Consider the following 16,086-nt stretch of genomic DNA (forward strand, 5'->3'; position numbering starts at 1 on the left):
TACGTGTCTATAGCCTCGTCTGTGCCCTTTATACCTCTGGCGTCTTTACAGTGTAAGAGTAATAGAACGAAAAACTTCTGTAAAGACTTTACAGGCAAATAGCACAGGCTGGACACCCCGGGCAGACAGTCCCCCGCGGTGCGGAATGATTTTAGGAGTTATCTAAGAGGACCCCCGCCAGCAGCTGCTCACTTCTCCTGTCACTGATAGAATTTTATTGCAGGTTCCTCAGACAGACGTTGTTTGGAAAACCACAAGAATACGCTGTAAATGTCCACCCGGCCCGCTATTCATATGCGAGGGGGAAGCCATGTTGGGCCCCCACAGAGCAGCCATCCCCTTCTGTTCTCTATTGATCCGGCACACTTCTCAATGAAAACAATCACTCAGTGCACTTGTCACTACATGGAGTCAACACGCGAGAAGGTAAAGAAAAGCGATTAACAGCCTAATTTATGGCAGGTTTAGTTGACTTTTATCTAACAATGTGAATGGGGCCCATTGACATTAATAGATAAAAGTCAACTAAACCTGCCATAAATGGCGGGCGCAGCTAACTAATGTGAACACGGAATGGCGAAAGAAAAATTGGACGTGTTTTTAATCTCTGATCATCTTTGTTTTCATAAGACTGTGTCTTTCAACCAGAGTGCCTCCAGCTGTTGCAAAACTACAACTCTCAGCATGCTGAGAGTTGTAGTTTTGCAACAGCTGGAAGCACTCTGGTTGAAAGACACTGACTTAAAGGGGTAGTCCAGTGGTGAAAAACTTATCCCCTATCCTAAGGATAGGGGATAAGTTTGAGATCGCGGGGGGTCCGACCGCTGGGGCCCCCTGCGATCTCTCTGTACGGGGGCCAGGCTCTCCGGCCAGATAGCGGGTGTCGACCCCCGCACAAAGCGGCGGCCGACACGCCCCCTCAATACATCTCTATGGCAGAGCCGGAGATTGCCGAAGGCAGCGCTTCGGTTCTGCCATAGAGTTGTATTGAGGGGGCGTGTCGGCCGCCGCTTCGTGCGGAGGTCGACACGCCCCCTTCCCGCGGGCTGTCGGGGCTCCGTACAGGAGATCGCAGGGGGCCCCAGCGGTCGGACCCCCGCAGTCTCAAACTTATCCCCTATCCTTAGGATAGGGGATAAGTTGTTCACCACTGGGTCACCACTGGACTACTCCTTTAATACATAAAGCTGCCATCAGAGGTGTCTAGCAGCGTCTTCTATTCTTCGTTGGGAACACATGCACACTTGGCCGAGTTAGGGTGCGTTGACACGGCCGTCTGTCCCCGTTTATTTAATTTTTTTATCCCCGTTTCAGTTCCGTTCTTGCAGGCTGTAAACGGATTTCAAAAATCCCATTCAGGTCAATGGGATTTTACACAATCCGTTTACATCTGTTTGTACCCGTCTGCACTCATTTCCATTTTTTTTGTTTTTTTGTTTTTTTACGGCAGATGCAGTATTTTTTCTTCCGTCAAAAAAGATAAAAAAATAAAAAACAGAAGAAAAAACTGATACAGTAGATTTAACATTGAAGTCTATGGAAAATGGATGAGCCTTTAAAGTCATCCGTTTGCATCCGTTTTTTCAATCAGTATTTTGATCCGTTTTTTACTTCTGAGCATGCTCAGAACAAAAAAAAATGTTTTTCTTTTTTTTGGGGTTTATCAACCAAACAATAACGGATCCAAACGGATAACATCCATCTCCATCCGTTATTGTCCGTTTTTTTGTTTTTGTTTTTAAAGGGGTATTCCAGGCAAAAAATTTTTTATATTTATCAACTGGCTCCAGAAAAACAGATTTGTAAATTACTTCTATTAAAAAATCTTAATCCTTTCAGTACTTATGAGCTTCTGAAGTTAAGGTTGTTCTTTTCTGTCTAAGTGCTCTCTGATGACACCTGTCTCGGGAACCGCCCAGTTTAGAAGCAAATCCCCATAGCAAACCTCTTCTAAACTGGGCGGTTCCCGAGACAGGTGTCATCAGAGAGCACTTAGACAGAAAAGGACAACCTTAAAGGGTACCGGTCATCAAAAAAACTTTTGATATATTATAGATTAATGTATGCAGAATAACTTTCCAATAGCATGTTATTAAAAAATATGCTTCTTTCTATTTAATTTTCAACATTGAAAAATGACCACTAGGGGTCTCCCTACCAGTCCTTTTTTTTTTTTTTTTTTTTTTTTATAGATTTCAGACTCATGCTGGAGTCCTAAATCTCAGACTGCAGCCGGGACACAGACAAGCACAGCACTGCTCCCTGGCAGTGAGCAGTGCTGAGTTTGTCTCTGTTCTGGCTGCAGTTTGAGATTTAGGACTCCAGCATGAGTCTGAAATCTATAAAAAAAAAAAAAAAAGGACTGGTAGGGAGACCCCTAGTGGTCATTTTTCAAAGTTGAAAATTAAATAGAAAGAAGCATATTTTTTAATAACATGCTATTGGAAAGTTATTCTGCATACATTAATCTATAATATATCAAAAGTTTTTTTGATGAAAGGTACCCTTTAACTTCAGAAGCTCATAAGTACTGAAAGGATTAAGATTTGTTAATATAAGTAATTTACAAATCTGTTTAACTTTCTGGAGCCAGTTGATATATGTAAAAAAGTCTTTGCCTGGAATACCCCTTTAAGTCAGTTTTTCTGACGGGAGAAGAATGGGACGGGTCTAGACGGCCGTGTGAACGCAGCCTTAAAGCTCAACTGTCAAGAATTTGTACCCCCATAAACAAGGAAAAACCAACAGAGAAAGAAAAACAGGGGTTGATGGATTCCAGCTCTCCCAAAATGGGTGACGAGGATTAAGAGCTATATTTTAGCTTGAAACGCGTCAGCGCTATTTTTTTGTTTTCACATTTTTTGTTTCATCCATTTTAATGCATATCGATTAAATTTGAAGTTTTAATATCGTCACCTATTTTGGGAGAGCTGGAATCCATCAATCCCTGCTTTCCTTTCACTACTTGTAAGGGATGTGGCCTTCGGCTGTCTGGGCATGCTAAGAGTTGTAGTTTTGCAACAGCTGGAGGCACTCTGGTTGAAAGACACTGACTTAATACATAAAGCTGCCATCAGAGAAGTCTAGCAGCGTCTTCTACTCCGTTCTTCGTTAACAACACATGCACACTTGGCCGAGTTAGGGTGCGTTCACACGGCCGTCAGTCCCCATTTATTTATTTTTTTGTCCCCGTTTCGGTTCCGTTCTTGCAGGCTGTAAACAGATTAAAAAAACGGTTTAAAAAAATCCCATTCAGGTCAATGGGATTTTTACAATCCGTTTACATCCGTTTGTACCCGTCTGCACTCATCTCCGTTTTTTGTTTTCTTTGACGGCAGATGCAGTGTTTTTTCTTCCGTCAAAAAAAAAAAAACGGAAGAAAAAACGTATACAGTAAATTTAACATTGAAGTCTATGGAAAGTGGTTGAGCCTTTAATGTCATCCGTTTGCATCTGTTTTTTTCAATCCGTATTTTGATCCATTTTTTACTTCTGAGCATGCGCAGAACAAAAAAAAATTTTTGGGGGGTTTATTAACCGAATAATAATGGATCCAAATGGATAACATCTGTTTCCATCCGTTATTGAACGATTTTTTTTTGACGGCAGCCTTAAAGCTCAACTGTCAAGAATTTGTACCCCTATAAACTAAGAAAAACCAATAGAGAAAGAAAAACAGGGGTTGATGGATTCCAGCTCTCCCAAAATAGGTGACGATGACTAAGAGCTATATTTTAGCTTGAAACGCGTCAGCGCTATTTTTTGTTTTACATTTTTTGTTTTGTCCATTTTAATGCATATCGGTTAAATTTGAAGTTTTAATATCGTCACCTATTTTGGGAGAGCTGGAATCCATCAACCCCTGTTTTTCTTTCGCTACTTGTAAGGGATGCGGCCCGCTGTGTGATCCGTGCTCCCATTCATTTCACTGGACCCCTTCAGATATGAGACCGCAGTCCATTAAGGGTGTTGAGCTGAGCTGCATTTTTTCTATATTTTGTCGCTAAGTAAAACCAGTGCCCGTTCTCCTGCTTGCAGTGCCAGCTATGAAAACTATCCGCCTGCAGCGCAGCGCCGGTAATGTTATCACAGCGTACTGGGGCCATCAGGAGAGAGCGCTTGTGGCCTGCAGCGTCGGTGAGATCTCTTCACATCACCAACCAACAGTGCTGCGGGCGGCTAGTTTTCATAGCAAGTGCTCGCTCCTGGCCCCAGTGCGCGGTGTAATGCTCTGCCTCTAGCGAGCGCTTTCTATGGAAACTGGCCACCCGCTGCGCCGGCACTATAAGCAGGAGAATGGGCACTGGTTTTTTCTTATAAAGTTGAATGTTCTCCGCCCGCAGATAAGGATAATAAGGAGCCTATGCTCTGGGACCTGTCAATCACACAGTGGTCCCAACGCTGACATACAGGGGATAGGCGTGGCGGCCGAGGGGCATAGCCTATCTCACTGTTGCTGACTGTCATATAAAGCATTTTGTAGCCTAGAAAGCAGCAAAAGGTACGCCTGAATAGTCATAATAAAGAACTTTGTCGCCCCGTGATTAGTTTATGGGGGAACAAATTTGTGACAGTTGCGCTTTGATCCTGCATGTGCTTGGGGATCAGTACAAAAAGCTATTGGCCAAACAAGCTAAAGCATATGGCCATATTATAGTCCTGTACAGATATACAGAGCCGTATTATGAGCAGAGTACAGCACTTGGGTATCTCCGGTGCTCCCACAGACAAGGCATGGTGTACGTGCAAACCCACCGCTCTATTCAGCAGGGAGAACTGGAGATCCGATCTCTGGGACACCTCGGGATCAGACGCCAATCACCCAGGATAATACATACGTTTTCAAGGTCTGAAATACTCGGTCACCCTACGGGCTCTATATATAGACACAGACTATGTATAGCTGCCACCTGACCGTCCTGAACTTACACGGTTAACCTGAGCTGCCATAACGTGCCAGTAATACCCTCAGTGCCCCCATAACAGAGCTGTACACACCACACTTCGCCTCTCCGCTGGATCCACTTCTGCAGTGTGACGCAGAGCAGTGATCTCCAACCTGTGATGTGGTGCAAAACTACAAGTCCCATCATTCCAGCATAGTCTTTGGTTGTCCAGGGCATGATGGGACTAGTTTTGCAACAGCTGGAGAGCCACAGGTTGGGGAGCACGTGGTTAGGCCGGGTTCACATGGACGGAACATGTGCGGAATTCCACACGGCCATTCCACTGCCGCAGAGTCCTATTGATTTCAATTCTGCTGCATTGTTGGCACGGCAGAATTTCCTTGCCAGATGTTTCTGCCGCAGAAATTCTGATTCCAGGTCCATTCTTTCTGCAGAGCCCACAAGGAAATGCTTTGCCGTCTATGAGTTGGCGCATTTCTGAGTGTTCCTGGGGACCGCTGGTTGGTCAAATGTGCGGAATGTCTGCACTTGTTTTCCCGTAAGGACATTCAGCACATTTTCCGATTGTGTGAATATAGCCTTAGGCGGACATTCCCTCTCATAGACAGCAATGCATTCCGTGCATTATCCAAAAACTAATAGACAATTCTTTCAGCGGATACCGGATTTTTAATTTCCGTGCCAGATATTTCGGGAGCGGAAATTTTGCTATGCGAACAACGAAGCAGAATCCCATTGAAATCAATAAGACTCGGCTGCGGAAGTCCACACGGAAATTCAATTGTGTGAACATAGCCTTAGGGGACGTTCACACAGGCAAGTTACAAGCGCGTTTCCCACTGCAGATGTTCCGCTGCTAATTTTTCCACAGTGGAAAATCTGCAGCAGATTACATTGACCTCAATGGGGTCTGCTGCTTTTCCACTACAGAAAATTGTCCATGAAACACCCCCAGTCAGTAACCTGCCCATGTGAACGTACCCTTAGGGTCAATGTAATCTGCTGCAGATTTTCCCCTACAGAAAATCGGCCTCAGAACACCCGCAGCAGCTCAAAATGCAGAGAGAAACACTTTCATAACCAGCCCATGTAAACATAGTCTTAGCGTACGTTTAGACGAGCGGATCCACAGCGTATTCACGTATTCACAGGCCCATTCACTTCAATAGGCTTCCGCATCTGAATTCTGCTAAAATATAAGGCATCATTTATAGTTTTGCAGAATGCAGAATTTTTGCAGCAGAACATCCGCAGTGATACATTTGCAGTGTAAACAGGACTATGGGATCCCATGAAAGATAAAAAGGCTATAAACACATGCAGAATTTCCATTCGGAAATCCATGCGGAAATTCTGCTGTGTGAACGTAGCCTTAGCCTGAATAAAATGGCACCAAATAAAAAAAAAACACTGCCTGCTCATTTTTCCCTCCCAAGATGCAGTGTTTGGGGTGTTTTTGTTTTTCACAAAATTGGAATCCCACCCTTAGGTATTGTTCACACTTGGGAAAAGAGAAGTGCCAGAATTTGTGAGGGTGGTCTCAGATTTCTGCAGTGTGAAGGGTCTTATTGCCTATGTAGTCTACCAGATCAGTATTTCCCAACAAGGATAACCTTGGCTGTCCGGGCATGCTGGGAGTTGTAGTTTTGCAACAGCTGGAGGCACCTTGGCTAGGAAACGCTGTTCCAGATAGTATGAACTTGATCATCATTACTCGCTATAAAGTTCCCGCGTTAAGCCACGCCCCTTGTCATGACAGGCCCCGCCCAGACATTGTCGTAGCATTTCAAAAGCCATTACAAACCACGCCCAGTCTTTCACCTGTTGACGGCCTCTACCGAGCCAGGAATGGCGGTGCCGCCCGCCGGGCCGCCGCTGTCGTACAGGACTCCGCTAACATCCAGCAACACCGCCCGGACCCCGCTCGCCCAGGACGCCATGCCTAGCCGCTCTAGTAAAGAAGCAGAAGGACGGGCCACGCCCCCTAGCTATGACGTATTGTCGAGCGGAGCACCATGGGACTTGTAGTTCTGGAGTAGAACTGCACTAATGGCATCATTGATCCCTATGTGGGTTTTTTTTTTTTTTTTTTACTAAAACAAAACTTAACCCTTTACTTAGTAACTTTACTAATGACCAAACTCCGTTTAAGTGGTAATAACTTTGAAATGCTTTAACTGAGCAAAGCGGTTCAGAGATTATATTAGTGGTAAATTTTTCTTTCAAAATATTGTGCAAAATTGGAACATTTTATTTATTTTTTATGGCGTTCACTGTTTGGTAAAAATCTTAATTTTTTTGGGTTGGTACAGTTATGGTGATGCCTAATTTATATAGCTTTTTATGTTTTTTTTTTTTACCTTTTCACAGCAAAATTCTTTTTCTCCCATTTTTCGTGTTGCCATGTTCTGACATAACTTTTTTTTTATTTTTTGGCCCATCACATTTTGTCAGGGCATATATTTTACATGATGAGCTTTACTTTTTACTAGCATCGTTTTAGCGATACATGCTACCTTTTTTATTTTTTTTTATTCCACTTTTTCGAAGGCGTGGTGACCAAAATTGGCCAGTTTTGCACTTTTTTTGTTGTTTGTCTTTTGGCATTCACTGTGCGGGATAAATAGTATCTTTTTTACAAGTCCTTATGAATGAATGTGACGATACCGATTGTGTATAGTTTGTTTTTATACTAATATAAAGCTTTATTGCGAAAGGGGCATTGTTTTTTTTTTTTTTTTTTACACTTTATTTATTTACTGAAAAACATTTGATTTTGATACTTTTTCCTTTTTATACTATACTGCTATACAATCATACTGCAGCACAGTATAACTGTCAGTATAAAACCCAGCCTATGGGTGGACATCACAGGCTTCCATACTTGGCAGACAGAAGGCCATAAACTGGCCTCCGGCTTCCATGGCGACCATCGGGTTCCCCCTGTCAATTACATAGATAGTGATCAGTAATGAAAGTGGCATCTATGGGGTTACAGTTGCCGAGACCGCCACAATCTCTTTCAGTGCGTCCTGCAGAGTCGGGCCATAGGCGGGACATCTGCTTATGTCCTGTTGCGGGAACATACCTGCTGCAAGGATGTACCCGTGCGACCCACAGCAGGAAGGGGTTAAAACAATTCAAAAACAAAGCTGATCTTCCCATGTTTCTAGATTAGATGGGGCACCATCTCACCGCATGTGTGACTTCTATAGAATCCGCAATTTATCCTAGACCCAAAAGGTGAGAAATAAATATCCCCGAAAGGCAGTGGTCTCCAGACTGTAGCCCTCCAGAGGTTGCAAAACTACAACTCCCAGCATGCCTGGACAACTGAATAAGGCTAAGTTTCAACTTGGTTTTTTCTCTTTTTTGAGCCAAAGCCAGAAGTGGATTCAAAAAGAATAGGACATATAAAGGAAGGACTTATACTTCTCCTCCCTAATGGATCCACTTCTGACTTTGGCTCAAAAACTGCAGTGGCAGATATCCAAAAACTGCCAGAGAAAAAAACCAAGTGGAAACTTAGCCTTAACATGTCAATTCTTTCTGCAGAATCCGCTCTGAACGTCATTACTGCCTATACAGACGGCGCATACCCTGAACGGAGCAGCAGGAAAAACTAACTATAACGGACCTGTTTATTTATTTATTTTTTGCGTATACAATAGCGTGGTTGACCGCGTTTTTGCTGTGAAACTGAGACCCAAACGTGGTGTGCATATAGCCTAAGGGAATTATGGCCAGAGCCGGATCATCATTGGCGCTCATGGAGCACCTGCTCCGGGCCCTGTCACATTCGGGACATCCCTGCGGGCTGCTCAGTAGCGGATCGGGGTCTGTTTTAAACTGGCCGCAGCGCCGGATGCTTGTTAAAGATCAGTAGCCCGACCGCGGCCACTTTATAACAGTGACCAGCGGCGGCTCCTGTGGGCCCGGACTCCTCCTGCTTTTTCTATTTTTCATATTTCCTTACCTGGCCACGGGGGGAATGATGAGCGGGGGGGAGAATGAGTGGGTTGGGGGGAAGGATGAGCAGGGGGGAGAATGATGAGCGGGGGGGGGGGGGGGAATGTTGAGCGGGGGGGAATGATGAGCAGGGGGGAGAATGATGAGCGGGGGGAATGATGAGTAGGGGGGGAATGATGAGCAGGGGGGGAATGATGAGCAGGGGGGGGAATGATGAGCGGGGGGGGGAATGATGAGCGGGGGGAATGATGAGCAGGGGGGGAATGATGAGCGGGGGGGGTGGAGAATGATGAGCAGGGAGGTAATGATGAGCAGGTGGGTAATAATGAGCAGGAGTGGGAGGTTGAGCAGGGGAAAACACGGGAAAGGAGACGGGGGATTTAAATGTGGCACAGGGGCTGATAAAAGGGGGAGAAAGGAGGGGGGGGGCAACTGAGGATCAAGGGGAATCAAAGTTGGTGGGGATGATGAGGCATATAGTTCAGAGCAATAGTCATTTATTTTACATTTATTTTTTTCCCCCTCAAATTTTCCTGTGAAAATGAGGGTGTGTGTTATATGCCAGTGCGTGTTATACGCGGATAAATACTGTAATTCCCCCTCCCCCCTCACATTCAGCAGGACATCCCTGTGTCCTGAAAGATCTTTTCGGGACACAAGGATGTCCCGGTTACCTTTCTGTGGCCCCGCAATAACTTTAAAAACGCAGGGGCCGCCGGGAGGTAGCGCACGCTGTGACCTCACTGACGTCCTGTGCGTGCGCTCATAGGAGCGGAGCAACGAGGATGCATGCATGGTAAGTTACCTACACATCATCTTCGGTGCTCCGACCACCGCTCCTCCGGTCCCGGGACCTACTGCTATGGCCCCTAGGCCATAGCAGTAGATCATGACCCCGGACCAGAGGAGCGGTGGTCAGAGCACCGAAGTGGGGCAGTAAACAGACATACAGTCTCCAGCCATACACTGTGTATGGCTGGAGGCTGTAAGTCTGTGGGGGACACTGCCAACATAATGTGGGGGGACTACAACCTAATGCAGGGGAACTGCAACCTACTGTGGGGGAACTACAACCTAATGTGGGGGAACTGGGGGGTGGGGTTGGTGAAGAAAAGTGTAGTGGAGAAGGACCAGGAGGGCATGGGGGGCTGAAGTGAGGTTGTTTGGGGGGGGTAGGGGGGGGGGATGAGGTAAGGTAAGTGTGGGTTTGGTAAAGGGGGCAGAAGAGTGTGAAGGAGACTGAGGGGGAGGGTGGTAGGGGGTGCAGAAAAGTGGAATAATGGAGAAGGACCAGGAGTGTTGAAGGGGGGGGGGGGGGACTTAAAAGGGTACTCCACCCCTAGACATCTTATCCCCTTTGGAGTACCCCTTTAAGGACCAGGGGAGGACTAAGGCTAAGTTTCCAGAGAAGGCAAAAGCACAAAAAAAAAATCATAATGAAGTGCTCCGTCTTCCAGGTAGTCTTAATCTGACCCTGATTATGGCTACTTATAGGGGCTAAAAAATGATGGCTACTGAGAGGGGCTAAAAGCTATTTTAACAGTAGTGCAAGCTGCAAAATGTAGGACAGTGTTTGCCAACCAGGGTGCCTCCAGCTGTTGCAAAACTGCAACTTTCAGCATGCCTGGACAAAGGCTGTCCAGGCATGCTGGGAGTTGTAGTTTTGCAACAGCTGGAGGCACACTCATTGGTAAACCCTGATATAAGACAAAATTATGACCAAATCTTAATCTAAAATTCATTAAAGTACACCTGCAGCGGAAAAAACGTATCCCCTATCCACAGGATAGGGGATAAGTGTCTGATCTCGGGGATCAGACCACTGGGACCCCCACGATCTTCCGAACGGGCATTGTCCCGCTGTGCACCGGCTAATGCGCGTAGCGTCGAGCTCACTGAGCTTGATGGAAACGCCCCCCCTCCATACAGCTCTATGGGAGAGGCGGGGATGCACAAACGCTGCATCCCCGCCTCTCCCATAAAGATACATGGAGGGGGGTAGTCGGCAGCAATGTCATGCTGCGGCCGGCACGCCTCCTGCATGGGGGACCTGCAGCAATGTCGGGGCCCCGTGCAGGAGATCACAGGGGTCCCAGTGGTCGGACCCCCCGCAATCAGACACTTATCCCCTATCCTGTACGTTTTTTTTCACTGCAGATTTCCTTTAACGCCAAACCATGTCACTGAACGAATAGGGACAAGTGTGAAATGTTTACTTTTGCATGTAAATATGTAACTATAAGATCTTACAAGTAAGAAGCCTTCACCTTGTGGTTATACAGGTGGCTGAAGGATATAATAAGGGTGACCGTCTTTGCACATCTCAGTAGTTTTCTGCACTCTACGCTAAATTCCAGTTCAGGTGTTGGGAAGCTGCTTATTATTCTCCATGTAGGTACAAGCTCCACAATGCCGGTTACTGGACCTGATGTCTATGTCTAATAATGCATCCAACCAGCGGCACCTCTGAAGGCCAAACCGCGCCGCGCTGCCTTATCAGAGCCAGCCACACGCTGAGAGTATTGATTTCCGCTTGCCGGAGTCATCAGGACAGGTCGGGGGTGATACACACCCTGGATCAAAGCAATTTAAAGGCTGCACAAGAACAGAATATTAATAGTGATAAAGACGGGAGGTAATATAAAATAAGAAACGGTAATAGGACTGATCAAATAGAAATAATAATAACGTTGTATCTCAATCACTGGTAGAGATAGAAGTCTTTCGGGGAGATGGTACCGGACTATTGATGCACTGAGATCACCTAAACATATCCTAGAACAGTGTTTCCCAAACAGTGTGCCTCCAGCTGTTGCAAAACTCCCAGCATGCCCAGACAGCCTTTGGCTGAGAGTTGTAGTTTTGCAATTGCTGGAGGCACACTGGTTGGGGAACATTGGTGTAGATATTGCCATAGGTTTAATTTATACGCTTTATTAGTAGAGCGGACACAGTATGTGAGGGCTAGCCTTTGACTTCAATGGGTAGATGCAGCAGAAAATCTGCAGCAAAATGTGACCATTACATCTCTTATTAGTTAAGCCATCAGTTATGTAAGATATTTGATTTAGAGCAGAGCCTTCCAAACTTTCCATGTTGATGACTCCCTTAGACATGCATAGTTTGGTGACACTCTTGCACCAATTGCATGTATCTTAGTCCGTAATACCGGTATCAATGTTACAAATGTGGCTGCTTACCTCCCCATCCTATGCCATTTCATTCCTCCCCCCTTCATCCCTCCCAATGCCCCTCTTGATCACACCCTGTGCCAATTCATTACCTCTCTTGATCACTCCCTGTGTCATTTCATTACCCCGCCCCCCCCCCCTTGATCACCCCCTATGCCTACGGTGTTGCCAGTGTTGCTCGCGAATATTCGCAATGCGAATTTTATTCGCGAATATCGCATATTCGCGAATTTGTGAATATTCGCAAGTATAGCGCAATATATTCGTAATTACGAATATTCGTGTTTTTTTTTTTTTTTATCCCACAGTACCCATCACAGTGATCATCCCTCTCTGCTTCCAGTTTGTGTGATGTAAAGAAGGCTCTAATACTACTGTTTGAGCCTGGCGTGCGAATTTTTGCACATGCGGAAATTGGCATATGCAAATGTTCGCATATGCGAATTTTTGCTTATGTTTATTTTTGTTTATTCTAATTTTGGCATATGCTAATTTTCGCATGCGCGAAGTTTCGCATATGCGAAAATAAAACGCGAATATTACGAATATGCAAATTTAGCGAATATATGACGAATATTTGTCCATATATTCGCGAAATATCGCGAATTCGAATATGGCCTATGCCGCTCAACACTAATTAAGACATCTTCAGGCATGGGATAGTGACACCCCCACCACCCAGGCCAAAACCCCAAATAAAGACAAACAACCTTTTGGATGAAAAGGCCACGGCCGTTTATTGAGAGGATTTAATGAAATAAATAAATAATTTATTAAATAATTAACCAAATAAAACCATAAATATCAACTTAAAACTCCATAACCTGAATATCAACTTCTCATTTTCTCAAATAACCACCAACTGTCCGCCCAGAGCATTCTGGGTGACCCCCACAGGACTAAATAGCTGTCAGCCCAAACTGGGCGACGCCCCTCAAAACGGCCGTGACAAGGGAGGAAGGGCGATGGGATATTCTCCTTCTTCTTCACAGGACTGAGCACCACTATCAAGATGGCCGTTATTTATCTCTTACCAGATTCCCGCCGAATCCACCAATCAGGAGACACTCCAATCTGCCCAGCAACAGTCGGCCCCTGCAAGAGAACTCAGCACCACCGTGAGTTGTATCATAAATTAATCCCTTAATAAAATGTACTGTAACAATAACTGACATGGGGAAAAGGAAGGGGGGGGGGCACATCCCAAGTGGCCCCTCCATTACCCTTCTGGGCCCTTTACATCAGACAAACCTCCATCACACCTCAGACAAACCTCCCTCAGCTTTCAGCCAAACCTCCGTCATGCCTCAGACTGCAGCCGGACAGCCGTTAAAGTCTTCCAGCCTCCCTACGCTAACTGAGGAGGAAAGCAGAGCATGAGCTCTGAGCGGGACGGACAACTGCGCATGTGCAGGGCTACGCTAGCGCTACACTCCTAATGCTGCCTACTTTAGCCCTACGCTGTCAGTGGAGTGCTGCGCATGCGCTACCATTTTTCTACGAATCGAGGAAAACATTACATCAACGGCTGTTCGGCTGACGCCTGAGACATGACGGCGGTTTGTCTGAGGTATAACAGAGGTTTGGCTGAGCTGAGGGAGGTTTGTCTGAGGTGTGACGGAGGTTTGTCTGAGGTGTGATGGAGGTTTGTCTGAGGTGTGACGGAGGTTTGTCTGAGGGCTGAGGGAGGTTTGTCTGAGGTGTGACGGAGGTTTGTCTGAGGTGTGACGGAGGTTTGTCTGAGGTGTGACAGAGGTTTGTCTGAGGTGTGACGGAGGTTTGTCTGAGGGCTGAGGGAGGTTTGTCTGAGGTGTGACGGAGGTTTGTCTGAGGGCTGAGGGAGGTTTGTCTGAGGTGTGACGGAGGTTTGTCTGAGGTGTGACGGAGGTTTGTCTGAGGTGTGACGGAGGTTTGTCTGAGGTGTGACGGAGGTTTGTCTGAGGGCTGAGGGAGGTTTGTCTGAGGTGTGACGGAGGTTTGTCTGACGCCTGATGTTGTCCTAATATGGACACCGTATATGCCATTTCATTACCCACTCTTGATTGCCCCATGTGCCACTTCATTCCCCCTGATCACCCTGTGCCACTTTATGCTTCCCCCGATCACGCCCTGTGCCATTCTTTTGATCGCCCCCTGTGCCACTTTATTCCCCCCTGATCACCCCCTCTGCCATTCTCTTGATCACCCCCTATGCCACTTCATTCCCACCTGATTACCTTTTGTGCCATTTCATTACCCCACATGCCCAATGTGTTGCGGCACCCAGTGTCGAAAGCCCTGATTTAAAGGGAAGGTTCATCATAAAGTTCCATCTGATATGACCCTGGAGACGTCTGTGTTCTGGGACAGCTGAATCTTATTTCTGTCAAAGGAACACTACGGAATTTCAGCAGCCGAGCTTCCACCCCTGAAATTCTGCCCAAAAAGTAAGATCACTCTGTCAGCAGAGTCCGCATGGATTACCTTGCCATCTATGGGGGCGGCAGTGTCTGCAACGTCCTAGCACCAACTGATTTAGTCATCACCGGCCACCTTGGGATCTCAGGCCAATATAATTCCAGTCGTGATTCTGTGTTATGTCCTAGCCTCAATGTAAAAGTAATGCATTATACTGCTTTTTATTTTTATTTTAAATATATCTAAACAGAATACGTAGGACTCATTACAGCCCTTTCTTGGCTGCCATATACTAGGTACCGACCTATATCGATTTTTTTAGGGCCGATACGATAATCTGTGGGGGTTAAGGCCGATAGCCGATTAACTTATACCGATATTCCGGTATAACTTATCGGCTATTTATCCCCAAAACAACCCCCCCCCCCCCCACGCCGCTGCAGATCACTGATTTAAGGCGGGCGCTTTAAATCAATGATCTGCAGAGGCTTTTGCGGTGCCAGAGACCCCCGCCACCCGCTTCTCTCCCCCTGCCTGTCCTGGGGTCCTCCTGAGTCCTACCCCTGCCTCCCCCATTCCCAGTTTTATAACTACCAGTACCCGGGGTAATTATAAAACCGGGGATGGGGGAGGCAATGGGGCAGCGGCGGCGGCAGTCTCTGGCCGGGGTGGTGCGGTGGGGGGGAGGGCGGTGCGGTCGGGGGCAGGGCATTATCGGATTATCGGCAAGGTAATTGCCGATACTGATAACGTCCAAAATCGTGAATATCAGTCGATCCCTACCATATACATAGTATCTGATGACTTTAACAGGTGTCATATTGTACTGTCACCCAGATAACCAGCGTAGAGACAAGACATCACATACTCTTTCAGTATGCATCGAGCAGAAGTATTGAATATTCCCACCACTCCTGACTGGCATGTCTGTTCTGTCTGACAGCAGCATCACCTGTTCTAACCCGGAAGTGGGGAGCGGCACGGCTTCAATACAGCAGGTCACATACTTGGCGTATCATGCAGGCACGCTGAAGAAGTAAATTGAATGAATATTTATGAAGGGGGCGGAGTCAATGGGCCCGAGCAGGCAGGATAAGTATTCCTCAGAGAGGCTGGAGTCCGCCTCCATTGCTCAAAGAAGATCATCAGAATTTTTTGATTATTACCGTTTTCTCTAGAACGGCACAACAGATTTTTATAAGGTAAAGTGCGTTTGAATCAGCATCGCCCGCTTTATTACTCTGTCTATTCCGTTTAGTGCGGGTGATGTTGCTGTCAGTTTCCCTCTAAGCTTCTTGAATTTCTGCTTCACATTCTGTTCCTAGGATTTTGTAGTGGATTTGGATACATGTTAGCGCCAGTGGTCTCCAACCTGCAGACCTCCAGATGTTGTAAAACTACAACTCCCAGCATGCTCGGACAGCCAACGGCTGTCCGAGCATGCTGGGAGTTGTAGTTTTGCAACACCTGGAGGTCCGCAGGTTGAAGACCACTGCAATATAACATAAATAACTGATCACATCACCAGATCTACAGCAGATACGGAATGTGTGAATGTACTCATAAAGAGGTTTTCTTAGGCTTCCGCAGTGTTTCCCAACTAGGGTGCCTCCAGCTGTTGC

The 16,086-nt window shown here is 46.3% G+C and overlaps 2 protein-coding genes across 7 annotated transcripts in view; one reads left to right on the top strand and one right to left on the bottom strand.

Moving 5' to 3' along the window:
• The window catches only part of LHPP (phospholysine phosphohistidine inorganic pyrophosphate phosphatase), a 40,084-nt gene extending 33,183 nt beyond the window's left edge, over positions 1–6,901 (bottom strand). Inside the window, exon 1 of one of the 2 annotated variants that reach the window (XM_056529534.1) lies at positions 6,729–6,901. In XM_056529534.1, coding sequence (XP_056385509.1) covers positions 6,729–6,847 — 119 coding nt within the window. In that variant the 5' untranslated portion in view covers positions 6,848–6,901. The remainder of the gene's footprint in view (positions 1–6,728) is intronic. The other variant, XM_056529535.1, reaches the window with a different exon arrangement.
• NKX1-2 (NK1 homeobox 2) overlaps positions 1–16,086 on the top strand; it is a 33,438-nt gene that overhangs the window by 210 nt on the left and 17,142 nt on the right. For 2 of the 5 annotated variants that reach the window (XR_008846129.1, XM_056529538.1), the window contains exons 1-2: positions 13,072–13,185; positions 15,408–15,666. Coding sequence is in view for 1 of the 5 variants with exons in the window: in XM_056529541.1 (XP_056385516.1) it covers positions 13,080–13,185 (106 nt within the window). In the remaining 4 variants the exon portion in view is untranslated. Of the gene's footprint in view, position 1; positions 427–13,058; positions 13,186–15,407; positions 15,667–16,086 lie in introns of those variants that run through there. The other 3 variants (XM_056529539.1, XM_056529540.1, XM_056529541.1) reach the window with 3 other exon arrangements.

This window comes from Hyla sarda, chromosome 7 (genome assembly GCF_029499605.1).
Source record: "Hyla sarda isolate aHylSar1 chromosome 7, aHylSar1.hap1, whole genome shotgun sequence".
Lineage (NCBI taxonomy): Eukaryota > Metazoa > Chordata > Amphibia > Anura > Hylidae > Hyla > Hyla sarda.